At 36.7% G+C, this 23,743-nt stretch overlaps 1 protein-coding gene and 1 long non-coding RNA gene across 2 annotated transcripts; both read left to right on the forward strand.

Annotated features, from left to right (window-relative positions):
- Positions 1-4,851: 4,851 nt before the first annotated feature.
- LOC122135795 (deoxynucleoside triphosphate triphosphohydrolase SAMHD1-like) lies at positions 4,852-5,681 on the forward strand. Its single transcript, XM_042716034.1, has 4 exons — positions 4,852-4,911; positions 5,007-5,111; positions 5,416-5,560; positions 5,659-5,681. The coding sequence occupies exons 1-4, from the start codon at positions 4,852-4,854 to the stop codon at positions 5,679-5,681; spliced, it is 333 nt and encodes a 110-aa protein (XP_042571968.1).
- A 10,933-nt stretch (positions 5,682-16,614) lies between these two features.
- LOC122136084 lies at positions 16,615-17,469 on the forward strand. Its single transcript, XR_006153908.1, has 3 exons — positions 16,615-16,699; positions 17,228-17,319; positions 17,415-17,469. It is a non-coding gene; the product is annotated as an uncharacterized LOC122136084 (long non-coding RNA).
- The last annotated feature ends 6,274 nt before the right edge of the window (positions 17,470-23,743 follow it).

Genomic DNA, 23,743 nt, shown 5'->3' on the forward strand with positions numbered 1-23,743 from the left:
AGCCTTTGTGCACAAACGCATTGTAGGCTACTGGTTCAGGAAACAGTCCTCGTCCTCTGTAGAAAGCTCTGCACACATCTGAATATTTGGGTTGAACTGTTCTGGAACAATGTTGTAAATACAACTTAACCACTGATTTCTAGTCATGTCCTCTTTTGGAAGAACAAACAAAAGTAGTTTCGATTTCACAACAAAACACACAGCGTCTCAATAAAAGTTATGCCTTCTTTCTTTGCGTGAACATTTGGCCAGCGTTATGCAAATCTTCCCACATAGTGACGTAGGTGGGGGCGTGTTTTAACGAGCCGTTTTAGGAACACAGTAAAATCCCAAGAGTTAAATGAACTCTGCTTGGAGTACATATCGTCCCAATCTACAGAGTGGTAAAGTAACACTGAATCCGAGTTAAAGTTAATGGGATAATTAATCAATTAATCAATTGATGAGTGAGCATTAGTAAAGAAAACCTGCTATTAACAATGTTAAAGATGAACATCATCTGTTCAGGCTTTTAGACATTAAAATGCATCACATAATCCTCAACAGTGATAACTCTGCTTCAGAGTTCATTTATCACTCGGGATTTTGCTGTGAAGGCGTAGTTGACTCTTAACTTTTATAAATAATATCTCTTCGGATTTGAGACTTTAGTCTTTGCAACTCCAAATAGAAAGAAAAAAATTGAAATCGCATCATATGTCACTTTAAACAATTAATAAATAAACTGCAGAATGTGATGTTTTCTAATACATGCACGCATTGCATGTATTCTGACAGCGCTGCCTGAGCTCACGATGGATCTGCTTGTTAAAAAGTTCAAAGCACCAGGAAAATCTGTGCTGAAACAATGTTACTCGTCTGTTGCTCAGTCACATTTTTAGGAATTTTTACGAGGCATGTGATAATGTGATACGTACGACAAACATCTCAAATTTGTAATGAGAATCTTTTATAAATCTGCTGTTGTCATCAAAAGAAGCACTAAGGTCTTCCTGTGGGTTTCCGCCAAAATAAAAGCTGAAAAAAAGCATTAATCAGCATTCATAAATGTTAGTATTGTAATTTTACTGTTATTCTGTAAAATAAAATGAAAAAGACAGTAATAATGATAATAATAATTTAATAAAAGCTCTGTTAATACATTTATTATAACATGCACTCATAGTGTTCAAATTGGGATCGGTGATAATAAAATAAAAATAAGGATTATTTAAATAAAATAATTTTTTTACAGCTCAGCAACAAATAAATAAATGCCTAAAATAAATAAATAAAGAAAATGCCCAAACAAACAAAAAAAAACAAAAAAAAACAAACAAACAAAACAAAACAAAAAACACTATTTTATTAACTTAATTTTATTAATTTTAAGTTAATTTGTGCTTTGTTGGTATAATGTCTGCTAGAATGTAAAAAAAAAAAAAAAGTTCAGTGTTAAATATTTTTTAAGTGTTGTTTTGTAATTTATTTTTTTCTTTTAAAAGCAAGACAAAACAGTAAAAATCACATGTTGACTTTAATTTATGCAACTGTGGAACACACTTGGCAAAGCAAGGGGGGCAAAAATATTCAAAAACCGTTGGGTGGCTGGGGCCTATAGCCCGGGTTTCTTTGTCGTTTGGGGCGTTTGAAACGATGTGTCATTTGTGGTGCCTCCCAGATACATATCCCGCGCGGGAGTGTTTGCCGTTGATCAACGTATTCCATCTTGCAGGGACAGCGAGGGACAGGCATGAAGACACTCCTTATGTGAGGCGACTTGTGGCCACTAAACAAATGGCATTGATAAGTGGGACAAATGGGACGTATTTCTCCGGTAAGTCGTCGCTTAACGTCGTCTTTTCGCAGTTATGACAGACCCTGTGTTGTTTCATGTGGGCTTCTTAGTTAGTTAGGAAGTGTCTGAAAAGTCCCAGGTTTGGGGTCTGCGACTCCGAAAGACGGAATGACAAGAACCGACATCATTGCTTATTTTACCGTAGGGCACAAGATATCTGAATTAAAGATTAAGCTGTATTGCTCCATCACCTGTTTCATTCAGTTTCGTTTCATTTACATTTGACATTTAGGAGACACTTTTATCCAAATCCAAGTTACAAATAAGGGGGGAAATAGGAAGCAATCAAATCAACAAAATCCAAGAGCAAGCAAGGAGCAATAATGCTGCAAGTGCGCTCTATAACAAACGTCCTCAGTTAGCTTAACGCAGTACTCAGGTAGCAAGTTTTTTTTTTTTTTTTTAATAATATACTAACAAATAGACAAAAAAGAAAAGGAAAACAAACTAAAAGAATAGAAACAGAAACAGAATATAGCTAGTGTTAGAACGCCTTTTTTTTAAGGTAAACACAACGCAGTTAGAAGACAAATCGAGTGTATGTGTTAGAGGAGTCAAAATGTTTTTTATGTTTTTTTAGAAAGACAGATCAAAATCGAATACAGAGTTCTATAGTTAGTTTAATTGGGATTTTTGTACAGAGACTGTCATTATTCTTGGAATCCCAAATGGGTTTTGGTTTGATCATCAGGTCAGTGCTGAAATCTGCTGGGTTTTCCTGTGAGGTGGATGGGAGGAAATCATTATTCTGCTCTGCAGAGACCCACCAAATGGTTACCATCACTTCATTTACACCCACCCTTATTTGTGTGTGATTTTGTTTAGGTTTCTGATTCGAGTTCTTTGCAGATAAGAAAGACTGAACCCGGTCTGCATTACTGTTTGTGTAGGCTGAATAATGCTGCCCTTATGTAAAGCTTGGTGGTATATGGAATATAGACTGTGCGGTAATGGGGGTTGGCGTTGTGGGTTTGGGTGGGTTTTAAAGTACAGTTATGTATTAATGAGCTCATAAAGACATGCACAGAAAAAAAAAAAAAAGAGGCTGTAAAAAAAAAGAGGGCTGATGCTTTCCAGAAGTTGTTTCACCGTCAAAGAAAATCACAGAAAAGACTAAGTAACACCGGTCCACAAAAAACCACACAGACACTCCATTGGGAGACAACGCAAACTCAAAAGACAATAAAGTGCATATGGTTTTTTACAAGTTTTCCAAATCAGTAAAGTCAAATCATCAATTATAGATACAATTTCAAATTACGGGTCATTATGGCATCTAGACCATCTTTGCTGTAATGGATCACAACCTTATAATAATTAAGGTACTGTGGACTCATCTTTTTCTTTATTACTACTAAATGCACTATCTGTGATTAATATTCTATTTCATTTGGCTCAGTCTCTGCTCTAGTCCGTGTCTCTTCTGCTTCTCTCACAGGTGGGCGCAGTAACATTTATGGCATGTTTCACACCACGATACACTCTTCATCGTCAGGCTTCTTCAGGCACAAGATTCGGCTTACATCATTGACGTCACGTGGGTTTTGTGTGATAAGGAGAAACCATCTTAATTCTATTATCAGCTGTTCATGTCGAAGAGTGCATTAAACAGCATTGTAACCCCGAATTTGTTATACTGCATTGTTACATGTGTATACATGTTTCGTCTTTGTACCTAAGGAATTAAGGAAGCTACTTGTTAAAAGCTCAATGCCCCAAACACGCACAGACGTCCTAGATCAAAAGATCTCAGATTGCATAGGGACGATATATAGAGGAACGTTTTTTTACCCCCCCCCACCAACACTCACACGGTCAGAGAAAGTGGAAAGCATGGGCACAAATCAAGAGAAACTATTATTTTAAAGAATGATTTTGAGATTTTGGAAATTAAAGGACGGTTAATTTTTGTACATCCATGGGTCCAGATGCATTCTAACTATTAGGCCGCTTTGCAGTGCTGGGAAAAATTTTAAAATTCACTGAGCCAATCTCCCCTGATCCTTTAACAGATCACATCTTCGATCAGATCCTGAACCAGTCAAGTGACTCAAAATCCAGATCTGGCTGAAGCCCGAAGCAATTCTGGAGGATCTGTTTCGTCAACACGACGTGCTGCCAAAGTTTGTGGGAGAGAGGCCCGACTGAAGGAAAAGGATTTTGGATTTAAAGGTATCTGACTGGGCCCAAGACTAGGAAAACCGTAACACATTTACTTTGTGCAAAAATTACCACATATGTATTAACACGTCCTATTAGTCTTCATAATCTGCTTGGCAGGGAACCCCGATATAATTATAAAGTGTTTTATTGTAGGACACATTCTTCACAAATAGCACAATTTGTGGCCTTTCGTTGTGACTGATCTGCTGTGAAGGAGGAGGAGTTCAGATCACCACAGGAGGAGAAGCATAGTTATGAAGATAAAAAAATGCCTTAATATATTTTCCTCGGTGTCTGTTTAAATTTTCTGAATCGTCATTTACTCTAGTAGTTTGCACATATGATTTCTGAAATCTTTTAGGAAAAAACTGAAGGCCAGTTTTGGAAGAGATCACAGTTGATAAAAGCCTCCAGGATAAAAATGCTATCAGGTAATTCATTCTCACTCATTTCAAAACATCTATGGAATTTCCTCAAATCGTACTGGTTAATTATCTATTGTTGTTATAAAAAACACGATGGTTCTTGATGTCTGCGATGTGTGAGGCCAGGTCAATTGAGCGATACACGTTCAAATAGAGTGTTAATTTTGGATGTGAATACTAATATCTAAAGTAACATTTTTAAAACATTTGTAAATAGTTTTATAACAATATCAACAGATTTTTTTGCGACATATTTCAACAACAAAAGGTTTCCAGATTCATATTTTGTTAAATTGTAAAACACCAATGACATTACTATGAGATTTTTAAAAACAGGCTTACCTATCTTTTGCTGTTATTTTCCATAAAGTGTATATTTGCCATGAGTTATTCTTCAATCCTTGAGGAGAACGGCACGAGGAAACAATGGCGGGAAATAATATCACAGACAATAAATATGTGAATGCTGAGGAATTTGACATTTATGTACGTGTCAACAGTAAAAAATAAGACAATAATTTTCTGCCTCTTCATTTTCACAGTTCATTTCTCTGAGCTATCTGAAATTTCCTCTCATTCAGGTTCTTGACATGGGTTTTGGTGAAGTGGGTAAAGAGCCCATTGATAATGTTCATTTCTACAGTAAGAATGAGCCAAACAAAGCCTTCAAGCTGGAGAAGTACCAGGTATGAAATCTAATTTATCTCCAATATTTACAGAACTATCAAGGATTATGTCACTGAATCTGATCTCTTATGAATCTCTATAATATCTGTTTAATTGAGTCGCCATGAACACATTTGTGCAAATAAGGTGTATCCTTACTGAATTGAGGCTATTCAGATCTAGTTTGTAGTTTATGCTATGTAGATCTAGTTTGCACTAATTTGTAGTGCACATACCCAAATTCATTTCTGTTTAAGTAAATAATATTCTTGTTCAGAGAAAATCTGGTTAACAGGTTGTGTTTGGTTTCTCTTGTCCCTGCAGGTCTCCAGTCTCAAACCAAAAAGGTTTCATGAATATCTCGTGAGGGTGTACTACAAGAAAACTGATGGCAGTTATCAGAAGATTCAGCAGAAAGCAGAGAAGAGATTCCATGAGTGGTGCGAGAACAGTGAGTTCATTGATTCAGGTAACTCTGCATTTCCATGCATTTGTAGTGATGTATTATTTGCATCTTCTTTGTTGTCAAGCACTTTGACATTTTGTGATGTGTATGTATGATCCCAGTGGTGCCACTGCGGCCCCATTAGAACCATCCTCACTTTCCTTACAACTTCAAGCTCATACTTTTATTATTTAAGCCTAATTTCATAATATTCTCTAGACATTATGATTTCCCATGGCACTGAAACTCCGTCATAGAGCTAAAGAACATATTTGGAAACATGCCAAATTATTAATTAATTACATTTGTTGTGAAATTCTGCAATTTTATATGATACGCACCAAGATCAGTGTTTTTGATGATACATAAGATGAAACAAAATAAAATATGTCTTGTACCAAGATCTAAAATTATCTCCTTTTTTTTATAGAAAAAAGTGAGTCTGTCGGAGAGCCGTCACAAAACAATCAATCCTCAGACAAGGTAAAAGCAGAAAATATCTCTATTAAATGCCAGAGAGAAAAAATGATATCTAGGGCATTTGCGTTGTTATTTATTATTATTATTATTAATAATAATAATAATAATAATAATAATAATAATAATAATAATTATAATAATATGTTTCTTTGGTAGTGTTAGGATAATAATAATAATTATTTTATTATTATTCTCAATATTTAAAAAAACAGTTAGGTACAGTTTTCAGGATCTTTGATAAATAGAAATACCAAAAGTCACAAATTTATCTGAAATACAGTAAATTAAATTCATTTGTAACAGTATACACTATACCATCGAATTATTGGTTAAATCTAATACTTTTATTTAGCAAGGGCTTTTAACTCTATCAAAAAAATGTGATAGTTACAAAAGTTTTCTATGTCAGATAAACACTGTTCTTCTGAACTTTCTTTCATCAAAAGAAACCGTAAAAATATATATTCAGCGGTTTTCAACATAATAATAATAAGTAAGAAATGATCGAGCAAAAGTTAGAATTTAAAATGAGTTCTGGGGATTCATGGGACTGGGAGTAATGATGTATGTAATATTCAGCTTTCAAAACAACAGACGTAGGAAAAATTCACATTTTAAAATTATTTAAATAGGAAGAACAGTTATGTCTACCATAGTAACACAATATTTCAAAATGTTACTGTTTATGGCTGTACTTTGAATCATATATAATGCCAGTCTTGGTGCAGCAGACAGATACTTTATTTTAAAAATCATTAAAAATCTACAAACCGTGTTCAAAAACTGTCTGACTGGTAGTGTATATATTGTATTTCACATCATACACGCCTGTTAAGAAGAGAAGAATCGAGAATTGAACCTCAAACCTGCTACAGCAAACTTTGAATTAAACTAATATTTGTATCCTGTAGATCTTCAACGACCCCATTCATGGTCAGATTGAGCTGCACCCACTGCTGGTGAAGATCATTGACACTCCTCAGTTTCAGAGACTCAGACACATCAAACAGCTGGGAGGCGCATATCTGGTGTATCCCTGGAGCCCCTCCACACCGTCGCCTGTCGAAACACTCACTTTTGGTAAAAAAAAAAAAAAAAAAAAAAAAACTTGATGTGTATACAGTACACCAGGGATAGGCAACTCCAGTCCTGGAGGGCCACTATCCTGCAGAGTTTAGCTTCAGCCCTTCATAAAAACTCACAGCACCTGCCCTGTATATCGATCTAGTAATCCCCCGAACACAATGATTCGCCTGGTTCAGTGTAACTAGTGTGTAATTACCGTTCGTTTGGCTTATTAGTGATTGGGCCGAAACTCTGCTGGGCACAGTGGCCTTCCAGGACCCGTGGATGTGCCTATCGCATGCAGTACACTGTAAAAAAAAAACCCGGGGGACCCCAAGTAAATGTAACTCAAACAGTTTGAGTAAACAGATTGCCTTATACTGCTCAACCCATGTAAGTTTTAAACATCAACTTTCGCAATTAAGTAATTAAGTGATTAATTGAGTGATAATTGTTGAATTAGTGATGAACAGCTGCTGTTAACAAACAGAATTACTGAAGAAAAGAGAAACACACAAGCACCTACTACAACTGACTTCAGACACCAGCCTTAGATAAAAATAACACTGAAATACAATACATTAAATCTCTCAAGATCTGATAAACAACCAAACAGCAGAGCCAACTAAAGCAACACACTGATCTCTAACAGTGGTTACTTATAAATGAAAACATAAATCAACATCTAAACCTTAGTTAATTCTCCATAAGATCTTCTGTAGGACGATATCTGACAGAAATGGTACAGTTCAGTCTGGTCTAAATTAACTAAGTGGAAGCATGGTGGTGTATCAATGGATCGCGTCTGAAGCGTGGGTTGTTTAATCCAGATCTTGAGAGATTTAAACGGTAGTTCTCATTTCAGTTGCGATTTTATCATAAGGCTGTGTCTGAAGTCAGTCTGTTAGTTCTTGTGTATTCTCTTTTCTTCCCATAATTCTGTTCTGTTAACCTGCAGGTTGTTCATCCACCTAATGGCTCAATTATCACTCAATTAATCACTCTAATTACACTTAATTTGTCAATGTATATCTTCTTTCTTCATGAACTCAACTGAATTAAAGTTCAGAGTACTCATAACTGTTAAGTTTTAATCTAAAACTTAAATGTGCTTTAAGGCAAATCGGTTTTCTCTCAAACGGTTTGAGTTAACATAACTTGTCAGGTTTTTAAGGATATCTGTTTTACTCAACACGGTTTGAGTTAAGCTTACTTTGTCGGGTTTTACAGGTGGACATGCATGTAATGATATAAAGCGATAATGCTTTTCATTGGAAAAGTATTTGTAGATCTCTTGAAAACTCTCAACAAGTTTCAAACTCATATTCTTTAATCTTTTATCCATTTTGTAATTTGTATTTTTTTCTATTTTAATTGTTGTAGGTATGATCTATTAGCTATTATATAAGATATATATCGGATATATATCTATTAATTATAATTTTAATAGGGATATATACTAGATACTAGCAATCAAATAATTGATCAAATAATGTAACTAAGGCCTCCAGATTTATCCTGTCTTCATGTTTTAAATCCGTGTGTGCCTATCTGTATGTGGAAAAATGGCGTCATTTAGCTGGACGTATGATCAAGGTCTTGAAGGACGGAACCTCGTACGTATGCTGGGTGAACAAGAATAAACCAGCTGAGGCATTGATGGAAACAGATGTCCTGTGTGCTCAAAATTGCTGCAAAAAGCTACAATTTAGGTGAGCTGCTGACAACATTTGTCCGTCGCACCAAGTTGTAGCAGCAAAACCCCCTATACCATATGGAAAAAGTCTCCATATATAAGCATACAAGCAGTTAAAATGGTTTCGTTAAGCGAACTTCCGAATACCTGAATAACGAACCTCATGAAACCACCATTTTTTGCAAACTTTGAACATCAAAGTTTTTATATCATTATATTTTTCCCCATACATAAAATGTATTTAATCCCCAAACAGCTGGTAAAAATATGTTTAATATCTTTATATATATATATATTTTTTAATCATTTGAGGTCATGTCTCCATTCAATCTCAGTTCTTTACACTGAACGAATCTGCACGCGTGAAGCTACCCTAAAAGCGTCCGTACAGCGACATCACAGTGAACTTCTTCACTTAAATGATGTCAGTATCTGTGGTCAGTTGGGTGTGTTCAGTATTCTAATTATTAATAGGGCCCGATTTTAGTTGATGGTTTTACTGTAAGCTTATAAAGTTTATCGTGTAATTTTTTCCAAAATTATCCTTGTTAAAACGCAAAAAAATCACAGTGACCAGTTAGCCAGTAGCAGCTATTTGGACAGAGAAAGATAGACAGATATTTTAAATTGAATGACTTTGTTGAGCAGAAAATATAATTACTTATGATGGATTGGCATAATCATACAATAAGGGAGAATACACATATATAAAAAACAAAAAAACCAGAGGACAGAGCGCATGTATCGTCAGACAACGATGGAGATGGACAACAACCAGGGCCTCAGTCCAGAAAGATCATTCAGTAACGGTGTTGAGGTGCTGAGAGGTTGTGGGTGCACCGAACTTAACCATTATTTTGGGGACAATGCTCTGCGAAATGATCTAAAAATCTGCTAAAACCTGCAGTGGAAACATCTCTATGTCCTGTTAAACAGAACCGTATTAATAATATGAGATGCCCTGATTCCATTTTTTTCGTTCCGGCTGATTCATTCTTGCTTCTTTGTTTTGTTTTGTGTGGTGTGTGTGTGTGTGTGTGGTTTGTGTTGTGTGTGAGACCTGCCTAGGTACCGATTTTGTGCCAATTCCGAGTTTCTTCTTCTAGCAGCTATAATGACAGCTGAATAACTTACTGGACTGACTAACTAAATAAATAAATCTAATGCAAATTTTATTTTTCATAATAAAATCAATAATAAAACATTACAATTCTGGATGTTCTCTCAATACCAACTCTAAAAAAAAGTGCTCTGTGACTCTGTGAAAGATGTAGAAATAGACAATTAGCGTGAAAAATGAGCTGCTGTATATAACAAAACAAATGTAATTTCCCACTGATATAGTTGACTGTTGATCCAGTTTTTTTTGTTTTTTCCGAACATTATTATATCTGTCATCTTTCACATCAAAATTCTTACATTGTATCAGTACAATTCAGTTAAGTGTGGTGATACACAGGGCACTTTTTTGAACAAGGTTGGCCGAGCAATGTTTGAATGGCAAACAAATTTCTTTTTGTGTCTCACCGGGGGGCCCATTGAGAGCAACATTTGCCTCAGAAACATTGCTCAACGAAGTGGCCCTGTTCTATCATCAGCCTTAGGAATAATAAGACACTTTAGAGTTGTAACCATTCAAATTTAAATCAGTATCAACAAAATCCATCTTTGCACTTCGCAGAGGAAACTGAACCTGCATCTGAAGTGGCATTGGTATATGCATCTATACATCTTTCTAGTGACTGTTTTTTGAAGGAGCTTGAGGTTGCATAGATGCGATTGTACACACACAAGGTTGCAAATGTTTTCTAACACAAATGTTATAAGATTAACATTCGCTTAAAATATTTTTGGTTGGACATACAAAAGAAGAGAATGTTGTGAAAAATGCAATGATACTTAAATATGAAACCAAACCACCAATAGGTGGCAATTCATTCAAACTAGGGTCACTGAATCATTGGCTCACTCAATTTGTTCAAAAACATGGATTCATTAGCTGTGTCCCAATTCAAAGGCTGCATCCTTTGAAGGACTTAAACTTCAAAGACCACACCAAATTCGAAGATCCTGAAATCTGAGTAACCGAGGGTTGTTAAATGGTATGGTCCTAGCCTACGAAGGACTGTTGTCGTCTAGCAACTGTGACAGCCTGCTGTTGACATGTGGCAGCTACGTTTGTACTGGAGTTTTTATATTCCAACTGCCTAAAAACAAAACAGAGTTCAAAACTGTCTAAATATGTTCACCTCTGGTTCCGTTTAGGTACTCAATTATAAAAATTGGCATCTGGTACAGATATAAGTCAACATTTGAAGCACATTACTCTACATACTCTGGTTACATTTGTATCCATTATTAGATTATTAGAGTAATTAATGTGACATTTAAAACCGAGGCATCGGAGCTTGTGTTGATCTACAATACAATGGCATGATCAGATGATAGCCGTTGATTTGAGGCTTGTTTTGGTTACATAGAAATCACACCGTGACCAATGACAAAACAAAGCCTTACTTTCTGTTCCAGCTTCACATGAACAATTCACTTAGTGAAATTGGTTCGATACCCCCCAGATCTTCGGAATTCTACAAGCTAAGTTTTCATTTGGACTTATTGCGAAGTAACATTCCTTAAAATACCCAGTCATAACAATGTAATATGACAAGAATAAACCCAATGCCTGTGTTCTTTCTAAGGAAAATCTCTACATATTTGCCAAGTGCAAGCAATATATGTGTACATATTCTTCAATTACACTCCATAATTGATATTCATACTGGCATTTAAATGCCACCCGTTTAATGGGTAAATTAATTTTATCAGGGACAGAATTCAGCAAAACCCAAGCACACACGACTGTTACGGCTTGTTATTTGTGCACGTACATGAACGATGTCTATGGAATGTTGCTGGTGAATGCTTCGTCCGTCGGGAGCTTCTCTTCACAAGATTTTTGGCTGCTTTGTTTTTTACTAACCAACCAGATAGGCACATGTTTTGGATACTCTTCCTTTCTGAAGCTTTGATATTTTTTTCCCCGAACAGTAGAAGGAAATTCTCAGTGCTTCACAAGGGTTCTTCTCATTTGCCCATCACTCAATGAATTTTATGAGTCGGGGACCCAACTGTCTTACAAAAGTGATAATCTGCAGCAGATTTCCCTGCTATAAAATACTGCCTTTCAATGGTGGCGCAATGAATTCTGGGGTGGGTGAGGCCGCAAAGTGTCCATCTGGTTGTATTACCGCTGCTCATTTGTTTTCTCGCGAACCATGAAGGGCTTGCATTTGGAGGCTGCATTTGATTATGAGCCCTTCAAACTGGGACTAGCCCCGTTTACATCTAGCACGGTGATGCTATCGCCCTTCTAATGCGCTCTTCGAGAGGATGCAGCCTGTTGAATTGGGATGCAAACCTGTTTCACGTAACAAAACACACTGTGTTTGCTCGGAGACACTCAACAGTTCTGCTGTGGCAAGATTGGAATTATTTTTGTTTGCGAAATTGAACAAAAAAATATCGCGTCTAAAATTTAAGTCACTTAATTTTAACTTCTTTTTTTTGACAAATATGGTATAAAATCCAAAAAGGACAAACTGCAGTCATGCTGATATTCAGGAAAACTTGGTCATGGTAAGTTGCTTACTTGTGTGTATGTATGATATATATAATATATATATATATAATATAATATATAGATATACAGGTCCTTGCTCAAAAAAGTAGCATTTGTGAAAAAGTTCAGTATTTTCCATAATGTAATGATAAAAATTAAACTTTGTAATTATTTTAGATCATTGCACACCAACTGAAATAGTTTCAGGTCTTTATTGTTTTAATACTGATGATTTTGGCATACAGCTCATGAAAAAACCAAAATTCCTATCTCAAAAAATTAGCATATCATGAAAAGGTTCTCTAAACGAGCTATTAACCTAATCATCTGAATCAACTAATTAACTCTAAACAATTGCAAAAGATTCCTGAGGCTTTTAAAAACTCCCAGCCTGGTTCATACTCAAAACCGCAATCATGGGTAAGACTGCCGACCTGACTGCTGTCCAGAAGGCCATCATTGACACCCTCAAGCAAGAGGGTAAGACACAGAAAGAAATTTCTGAACGAATAGGCTGTTCCCAGAGCTGCTGTATCAAGGCACCTCAGTGGGAAGTCTGTGGGAAGGAAAAAAAAAAGTGTGGCAAAAAACGCTGCACAACGAGAAGAGGTGACCGGACCCTGAGGAAGATTTGGAAGAAGGACCGATTCCGACCTGGGGGACTCAGAGCCAGAGCGCCCCGTGCACAGGGTGTGCTTTGAACCAGAAACAGCGGCAGAAGCGCCTGACTTGGCTACAGAGAGCCAGCACCGGGATGTTGCCAGTGGCCAAAGTACTTTTTCGGAATTTTTTACAAAAAAAGAAAGTTTGCATGCATTAGGAAATCAAGGTGCCAGAGTCTGGAGGAAGACTGGGGAGAAGGAAATGCCAAAATGACTGAAGTCCAGTGTCAAGTACCCACTCAGTTGATGGTTCTGGGCGTGCCATGTCAGCTGATGGTGTTGGTCCACTGTGTTTTTATCAAGCGGCAGGGTTCACTGCAGCTTAGCTTATCACGGAAGATTTGGCAAGGCACTTCATGCTGTCCAATGCTGCTGAGAGAAAGCTTTATGGAGTTGATGAAGCTTTAGTTTTTCAGCGACGGACCTGGGCACGGGTGCTCACGCAGGTGTTGCCCACCAAACCACAACTGGTATATGGTTTCAGCTGACCAGGGTATTACTGTATCTCCAATTGGCCTGCCAACTCTCATGTCCTGAACCCCATAGAGAATCTGTGGGATATTGTGAAGAGAGAAAGTGAGAGGACGCAAGGACCCAGCACTCTGGATGAGCTTAAGGCCGCTATCGAAAGCATCATGGGCCTCCATAACACCTCAGCAGTGCCACAGGCTGATTGCTCCATGCCACGCCAGCATTGAAGCAGTCATTTCGCAAAAAGGGAGGATTCCCGACCAAGTATTGAGTGCATAATGAACATAATTATTTGAAGGTTGACTTGTTTTGTATTATAAAACACTTTCTTTTTATTGGTCGGAATGAAAAAGATGCAATTTTTTTGAGATAGGAATTTTGGGTTTTCATGAGCTGATTATGCCGAAACATCATCAGTATTTTAAACAATTAAAAGACCTGAAATTTTCGAGTTGGTGTGGAATGAATCTAAAATATATGAAAAGTTTAATTTTATCATACATTATGGAAAATAATGGCACTTTTCACAATATGCTAATTTTTTGAGAAGGACCTGTCTATCCCCCTACAAACATTCTGTAAGTTACTTTGTGTTGCTGTTGTGCTCATTTGATTTGAATTTCTGACCACAACATTATTACTGTCAATACATTATCAGTCCACCATTGATAACGTGCAATAAAATCAGAATAATTCTCGACCAGGTTTCCAAAATGTTTAGTATTTACATGAGGATGTGACGGTGAGCATGGCTGTGAGTGTCATTGCCTGCCCCCCCCCCCCCCCCCCGCTGCTGGACAACAAAAACAGGACTGGCTTAAGCTTTTGTAAAGGGGGGAAACAGGTCAAATTAGCTCAAAGGGAATCATTTAAGATTTTCAAGGGAATTTGACAGGCATCACTGTTTCACGGCTGATCACTGAAACCCGGCCAGCGATTCACTGTACGAGCCGTATAACATCAACATCAATGGCGTGGATATTAATATCCAAAGTATTTAGTGAAAAACACATTAATTAGCCACAATAACAAGATCGGCAGTTTAAGACATTAAACTTGTAAGCAGGAACAGAGAAAAACACAAGATACTTCTCTTTTAAATATGAGAAAAAAGGCTTTATTGGATAAATCTTAAGACATATAAAACTAATCTAACACAAAGCACACGCACTCACACACTTAAACATTGACTATGAATACGTATTCAATAGCTATTTCAACAAGACATACACAGTAATTGATTAGAAAACAGCTAGTCAAATGTGTGGGTTTCATAAATGATAGGGAGCGTTAAGCAATGGACTGATATTCCTTTAGAAGTCTTTTGGTTCATCTGTACAAGACCAGTTTCTTGCTTTTCTTTGACATAACGGATGTTCTGTGGAAACCCAGAGGTTAAAAGGTTCCCCTTAGGAATTTCCAGTCTGGTTCTGCTAGGTGAGAGAAGTCAATCAAACGATCTTGTTTACTCTCATGGGTTTACATGTGATGGTCAGGCCTGTGCATCCGCTTTGACCAGCAATCTTGATTATTGCGGGGGGGGCCCCAAAAATCTGACAATCTCTTTTCCGAATGTGAAATTAGTCAGTCATTTTTCTTAATGGTTGTAAATGGTTGAAAGCTGTGTCTGTTAATAGAGTTGGTTGGTTAGGTGACTTGCTTCTGGACTTGTTTGCACTAGGAACTGTATTTACACATCCGTTGCCTTTCTGAGGAATTCGGCTCCTCATGTTTCAACCATGGTCATGATCGATTCTTTAATTCTGTCTGGGGTCAGGTCAGTAGGGGCTAGGGTTAGGTTATAGTGTTTAAGGCTAGTATATAATACAATAGAAGTCTACAGATATCTCCGGTTTAGAGGGATGTAATAAATCCTCTCTCTCTGTTTGTAATAAAATAGACTCTAGAACTTTAGAATAGACTCTAGACTCTAGAACAGAACGTTTATATTGTGACTAGCTTTAATTCATAACAAGATCACTGTAAGATATTTCCTGTTTCAACTACTTTTTGTTCTCTTTTTAGGTGAAATGTGGGAAGGGTAAGCCACCAAAAACTCTCTTTATGCCTTTTGAATAATGCAATCTGCTTCAGATTGCACAGGCCATCATTAATTCTTTATAATTATGTTATGATGGATATGCGTTTACATTATTTCTAGGATTTATAATATGTGAGGGTCTATTTTTGTGTGTTTTATTTCTATATTATAAGGTGGCCTCTTTCTGGATGTTTCTGGCAACAATTGTTGGGAGAAGAAATGATGAACTGAACCACGAAACTGAAGAAACAAGATCTGCGCTTCATTAAAGAGTTAATTGAGGGAAGGTGACACTGGCGGATCCAGAGGTACCAAACCCTGTAAAATGCCAGTTCAGTCAATGTCCAACAAGTTATACAAGTGATTTAAATTGTATTGATAGTATTGTCTTTGTTCCAGTGGCCAGCGACAGGAGAGATCTGAGGAACAAGGCTTTTCTGTTATGAGATTGTGATAAATAAACTGGAATGGCATTGATGTGCACAGATGGGACTATTTTGCACCAGGTAAAAAATACATAAAATATACTACTAATAATAATAATAAATTAATATTTATTAACTTTGCATAGAAATATTAAATGATTATCGATATACTTTTGATATAGATATTTTCAAAAAATGTACGCAAATCGGGTGTAACACTACCCCGAATTGGTTGAGCATTGAATGAGTTTTGTTAATGACTCTTCATTACATTAGGGATTGAATTGTACTTTTGAGAGGTTGATGCAAGAGAACTCACACAGACAGTCTAATTAAAAGCAGATTATTCATGGTGACCACCATGTTCCAGATCACCTGTTAAGCTTGAGTACTACTCACTTTATCTCGTAGTTACCGCTTGGACTTGTGGAAAAAATATATAATGGCTTAATAGAGCATTTCTACAGTGGCATCAGTAACCAAAGACTACTGTGCGGCATCCAACCCACAGGGGGTTATATAAATAAAAAATGCCTTGCATATCAGCAGAGCATTAAGGCCAATACAGTACTGAACTCACTCATGTTCTCTCTTCAGAGACTTTCTTCACATCGGGCATCCAAACAGCTTGACCATCAGCGTCTGCTGGAATCTGCCGAGTCTGTAAAGTGAACGGGAGGAATCACATCTGCTTCAGAGACAAGGTAGCCTCATACACAAGATCACCTGTTTGTTAACATTGCAGTGTCACATCAGTATATACCACCACAAACCACTGACTCTGTACTATACGACCCTCAAACATTAGATCACCTGTAAAAGTAAGTGATCTGTAAGTGATTAATCATTTCTCATCCTGTAAGGAATTATTTTAGGAAATGTAAGTTCAAAATTGTATCCACTTAAGCTAAATTAGATAAAAATTCCTCAGCTATTGCAATAAATCAGTGTGAATAACTTTTGTGTAAAATAAACATGAAATCAAATTGTTCTTATTTGAGAATATTTATGAATAAAGATAAAAATGAAAACATTTGCATTTTGCTATTGACAACAAGAGATTAAAATACGTTATGCAGGAAATCAAAGAAATACAAATCTCCAGATCGGTCCAGAGCTAGATCTAATAATGTGAATTAATAACACGACACAATAATAAAGTTCTTCACAGTAACATGACGACATTTGTGTTGTCTAGAACTGGTCAGTGTCTTTCTGTTTCTTCTCCACAGGTGGCTGATAATGTTTATGACATGTTTCGAACCCAGTACACTCTGTACAGCCAGGCCTACCAGCACAAGATCGGCAATATCAGTCAGAAAAAGTGGAGTTTTTTTGTTTTTTACTCAGTTTTTAAAATCTTCATGCGTTGTTTATAGTCAAGTATTTAGTGGTTCATATATATTTTTTTTTTTTTAGAATTATAGATGCCCTCTTAGAAGCTAGAGACAAGCTCCCAAAGATCTCACCAATTTGCTGGATCCAAAGTCCAAAGATGATATCGAGAGAAAGATCGGAGGGGATTACAGGAGTCTCTTCCACACTCACGAGGGATGACGAGAACTCAACAATAACTCAACGGAGAGATGAGGAGAGTTCGCCAACTGACAGGTCAGTATTATATTTAGATTTATTCTTTTGTTTATTACTCAGCTGTTTTCATTTGTGTCAGAGAAGACTTTTTAAAGTTTCATTTATTGAGACAAAGGATTGAAGTTTCAATCAGCAACTCTTCTTCTCCCCATCAGGTCAAATCTTGAGGAGTCTGTGTACTCCAGTGCTGTCGGGCTGGAAGGTTGCCCGACAAGAAACTTGAGGATGTTGTCAAGGAGACACCCTGCCAAAGTGCTGTGGGAGAGATAGACTGATCACTAGAGACCATCCTGACCACACAAATAGCCCTAAATCATCGCCTAGAGTAAGGGGAAAAAAGAGAACTGAGGAAAAACATGCCGTAAAACAAAAAACAGACGTACCACAGGTGACATGCTGTCATAACATTCATACAGAATCTATGCATTGGGGGCAAATTCTCTCTTACCAAAGCAGTTTACAATAACCAAAACATGTTATGTGTTATTTGCAGGAATTAATGGAAAAAATTGCATTCCATATCAAACGCACATTAATAAACCTTTTATTTAATTAACTTAAAATGCTTGATTCTCAATTTATTTATTTTGAACCTCATATTAGGTATTAGGGTAGCGACTCAGGCTAAAGCAGTTCCAAGTTTTGATTCAGTGTTCCATCTGATCTCTGTAGTTTCTTTTAAAATAAATAAAATATAATGGCTAAACAAGTAATGGCTTTATTGTTGAGCAGCAGGTGCAAATTATAATACGAGTGCTCTTGTGGACAAATTGTTTTCATTTGTTTGACTTCAATCCCCGTTTCTACAGAATAACTGGAATAAAGCAGGGACGAGTGGAAACCAAAACTTCAACCCAGCTGTGTTTATTGGAGAAGAAGGATTTCAGCACTGGTGAAGTATGGTTATGGTTCAAAACTCGTTTTATCGTTTTATCTCAATCACATTGTAAGTGAGTGCAATATTGTCCATCTCCTCTCACAGGTGATTCAGCTGGACTGCACTCACAGGCACGGGTAAAAAACCCCATGACAATGTCTATTCTACAAGGAAGTGGAAGCTCACCTGAACCCTTCAAGATTAAGCAAATATGAGGTACCACCAAACCACTTTACAGTGATTTAGCATTTCAGAAATTTTCACTTGATTTTTACATATATTATATATGACTAGATATATCTATTCCATATATATATATATATATATATATTATAATAATATTATTATTATATAGTATTTTTAGATTTTTTATTTATTAATTAGTGATACGGATACAGTATGGACCAATGAACCAATAACAACCGTGCCAACTCCCCCTGTAATTACATTTAATCTGGAGCGATATGGAGAGCAAGAGAATATTTGTTATGACCACAAAAATGTTCTGGGCCGAGAACCATTTTTCCTAACTGTTCAAGTGCCGAGCTGAGCTCAAGCGGAAAAATAACTGTAAACCGTTCTTTAATGGTTTTTTTTATTTTGAACGCGCTCGACCCTAGAGTTGGAAAAAGCAGCTTATGTCACGAGTTGAAGAAAAAAAAAATATACCATACTTTGCGTAAAACCTTCGAATGCAACTGTAAGTCAGGTTAAGGTGATAAAAAAGTGGTATTCAAAAAAATGGTCATAAAACTTCTTTAAAGATCAAACTTTGTGTTTTACGGTATTTATTTATTTTTTTTTAAGGTTGCATATCAGATTTAATCGAAAAAAGACAATGTCAGTATTCTGGTGACAAGCCAGTTTCCTCGAGTCTTATAATCTCAACCATTACGTATTTTCAACTTTATGATAGATCACAGGTCTCACTCCTGCTGCGCGGTGAGAGTTACTGAATATGTTGGTCGAGTTTACTACACAAAAAACTCTGACGAGGAGGGGATGGATACTAAACGAGTGCTTTAAACTGGGTTGCCTGGCAAGGTGATGTGTTTGATGGTTTGTTTGTCATCCTGAGGAACTTGACACACACAGACACAGTGTCTAAGCACACAAAAAAAACAGTAGAATGAGCAACATAAGCTATGGTTCCATCACCCTGGTTTATGCATATTTGACAGTATCGCACAGAAACGAGCGATGAAAGCCACATTTCAAAAAATCTCCCTACTTCACAAAAAAAGTTATACACTCACTGGGTGGTTTTTGACTTGTGTGCGAAAAAGTGGAGCTGGAAACAAATTTGCCAAGAAAATTCCTTCATGGGGGTTTTCAAAAAAAGCCCATGTGACTTTGCGTTTGGGGGACGGCAAACCAACCAGGGGCCCCCTCTCGTTCCCCAGAAATCTGAAGTTTTTTTGGGGTTTCTTTCCAAAAAAAACCCTTCCTGACCCAAAGTCGGTTCTCAAATTTTTTTCTGTATTTGTTTTTCCGGACTGCATTCCCAAACACAGTTTTTCCCCCAAAAACCCTTTACAGAAATTTATTTTTTCGTCGCTGTTTCTGAGGGCAAGAAAGTTTTAATTTTAAAATTATTTATTAAAGTGGTTTCCCACACTTTTTTTTATGATTTTTTTTTCCCCAGTTTATGAGGAAGTGAAAATCTCGTTCTCTTTGACTCGTTGGATAAAAAGGGTGCTTATTCAAAAGTGTTTTATGTGATATTTAAATTTTGGCGCTCTTTTTTTTTTCTTTTGGGGTTGGGCTCAAAAACAGCCAATACCGGGATTAAAAGGGGGAAAAAAATCACCCTCCCCTCTTCTCTCTCTTTTTCTTCAAGTGTGTAATTGAGCTATCGATAAACTGCTTTTTGGCCCAAAAGTGTGTGTCACGGGGAAACCCCCTATTGGACCGCTGCGGGAAACCCGAGGTTTTCCCCCGGGAAGGGGTTACCCGAGGGGTCGGGAAGCTCGGGGAAGGGTCGGGGGTACAATGGAGAGGATTCCCTACTGAAGGGGGGAGAGTACCCCGTTTTAAGGCATTTAAAGCGATGAAAAAATCCACTCCCTTTCGGCCCTGCTCCACTCCCTTTCCTAAACCATGCTTGGTCTCTTGAATGTCTCCCCTTTACGATCCCCCTCTAAAAAAGGGGAAAATTTTAAAGGGAACCCAAACCCTTTGGGGACAACATTTGCCCCCCCTTCTTTGGATGGCGTGGTTTTAAAAGGAAAGGTCCGCTCCTGAAAGGTGTTTCAGTGGTGTCTGGGTCTCTATGGGGGGTCCTGCCCTATCTGAACCCCGTTACCAACTAAAAGGGGGGAAGGGGGAGTACCCCAATCCTGGGCGGGGGGGCAATGGCAAAACGTCCTGCTCTGTCTGTGAAAGGTGACATCTTAAATAAGATCCAGTTTTAAAAGGGGGAAAAGATTTTAAAAGGGGAAATGAAATGAGAAACATTTGACCCCCGGTTCATTGGGGGCCCTGTGGTATAAATGGGACCCGGGCCCGTAAGGGCCATGGGGTCGGGGAAAATCCTATAGGGCCCGTTTAATGTAAACCTCGTTACCAACGAAGGGGGGGGTATACGACCCTGGGTCGTGGTGGGGCCATGCCCCCACTGCCCCTGCCCCCTTTTTTTTTAAACGGGGAAACAGAGTAAATGAAAAAAGCGTGTGGAGAAAAATGCTAAAACCCAAAAAACCCAGAGGGGAAATCAACTTGTGGGAGTACATTTTGGACCCCCATAAAGAGTTGAAAGTGTTAAAAAAAGGAGGGGTTAAATTAACACGAAGCGGAGTTTTTAAAATTAATGAGATAATTAAGTGATTAACTGGGGTGATGATTGCCCCTTATTTTTACGGAAAAACCCGATGTTAAAAGCAGAATCAACAAAAACAAAAATTTAATTTTTTTTTTGTCACCATTTTTCGGTCAGTGTTTTTTCTTTTGTTGGGGGGTCTTTGGGCTCTTTCGTTTTTAAAGTTGATTTTGGTTTTTGGGTGTTAAATCGGTTTTAATGAGAATGACAAGAATAAAAACATGATCATTTCAATATTAAAATTTTGTTTTTTACTAATAAATTTTGACCTGAATCACTTAACTTTTTAAAAACCTTTAAAAAATTAGGTCTAAAAATTTAAAAAAAAAAAAACTACTAAAATAGGGAAGAAAAACAAAAAAAAAAATTAAAAATAAAGGGAAATTTTGAAAACATTCAGTAAATTTATTTATGCCGCAAATGCATCATGGGAAGGGCCTGGTGAATTTTTAAGTTGGGGCCCCAAATGCACGCAAAAGGGTTTTTTTGATTGTCACCGTCGTTGAGGGTTTACAGGTTTTATTCCCAGATGTTTGCATGTCTAAATGAAAATCTTTTGAAAGATTTTTTAAAAACAACTTTTAAAAAATTTCCCCGGTTTTATTTAAAATGCTGGGAATCCTATGCTGGAAAAATCATTTAGCTGCAATAATCAACAAATTTAAATTAACTCAGGGTCAGGAAAAACCCAAAATTTTTTTTTTTTGTCCCTCTGTTTTTTTCACTAAATTTTAACAGCCCCAAACAAAATCTGACTTTTCATTTTTAAGGGTCAAGAGCCCCAAATAAAGCCAAAAATTTGGGCCCCGATAATGGTAAAATTAAAATAGTGGGTTTTCATCTTTTTTTTATTCTTTTGTTAAATCAGGTTCCCTCAATAAAGGTCAACCCAAAAAACAATTAATCACTTAATTATCTCATTTAAATTTAACTCTGCTTCAGTGTTAAATTTTTAAAAATCCCATTTAACACTTTCCCCAACCCTTTAAAGTGGTCTCGCATGTACTCCCAGCAGGGGGTTTATTTCACTTGGATTTTTTGCTGTGTAAAAAAGGCCGTGCAAAGAAAAAACAAGAAAGAGAAAGGGAAAATCATGAAAGTAAAAATTTGTTCTTAGAAAAATTTTTCCTTGTTTTTTGGGTTTTTACAAATACATAGATGATATTTTGGGGTAATAGCTGTTTATGGTTTGGTCTGGGGCCTTTTTATATTAAAGTTGTTATTATTTTTATTATTATTATTCACAATGGGGGTGCTGGATGGGGGGGAATGGCACTGGTTTAAAAAAAAGATAAAGGTGAAAAGGGGGGGGGTTTTTATTAGGACAGGTTTGTTTGGTGATGGATAAATATAGGAAAATGATGGAACCCCTTTTTTTTTGGTAAATTTGTGGTTTGAGTAGAGTCTGGGTTTTCAGTTTTTGTGAGATTTTTGGGGGGGGGGGGGGGGTTGCTCATTTTTGAGATTGAAATTTTTATGGAATCAGTCTTTTTTTAATCTTTCATCTTTTTGGATGGGAGGGGTTTGTTATATCTTTCTTTTGTGATTAATGGGAAAAAGGTTATTGGGGGAAAAGTAAGCATTTCAGCTTTTTTATTCCAAAAAAATGACAAAAAAAACTAAATTTCATAAAAACAATGGTGGGGAAAAAATTTTTTTCTTTTCAAAAATTTTTTTTTATTTGAGTATTACTTTCCCCTTTCATAGATGTGTTTGTGTTAAAGTATCACAATAAAACTTTTTTTTACACTAATGGAGAGTTTCCCTTAAACCTAATAAAACCACTGGGGAAAATTTTAACAACCAAAACAAACCAAAAGGGGCTGAAAATATTTTATTTGTTTTTTAAAGCCCCCGCTGTATCTTTTTACAATATTGCGCATTTTGATGAAAAAATTTAAAAAAAAAATTGCTCATATAACAGCAGTTTAAAACAAAAACGTCTCATAAGGTTAAAACAGTAGTCCCAAAATTTGGGGGTGGATCAAAAAAAGTTAATCAAAGTTTCCCAAGCAAGAACAAATTTTTTTTTAGGACAACTTTGAGGGGAAAGGTTTTTATCCACTTCAAAATTTGACTATATGTAAAAGATTTTGTACTGCCCCCTGAAATTTTTTAAAATATGTAGGGACACAATTTACCAAAATGTTTTTTCCCCCCTGCAGCTTGTTTCGCCTTTTTCCAGGTTAATCCCGAAAAAGAGGGTGGGAGGTGAGATAAATAAATAAGGTAAATGAATAAAAGGTGAAGGGTGCAGGGTTTTGTCATTTTTCAAAATTATAACAACATTTAAAATAAATAAATAATGCAAATTAATAAAAGGTGAAGGGTTAGCTGACTGTGAGAAGAAAATAAGGTTAAATAAAGTTGGGAAGGTGTGATATTGTATATTGTACTTGTCCAACTTGTCCCACACGCTCTATCAGATACACGAGAAAACAACAAACGGTGCTAATATAC

The sequence above is a fragment of the Cyprinus carpio genome, chromosome B1 (assembly GCF_018340385.1).
Source record: "Cyprinus carpio isolate SPL01 chromosome B1, ASM1834038v1, whole genome shotgun sequence".
In the NCBI taxonomy this organism is placed as follows: domain Eukaryota; kingdom Metazoa; phylum Chordata; class Actinopteri; order Cypriniformes; family Cyprinidae; genus Cyprinus; species Cyprinus carpio.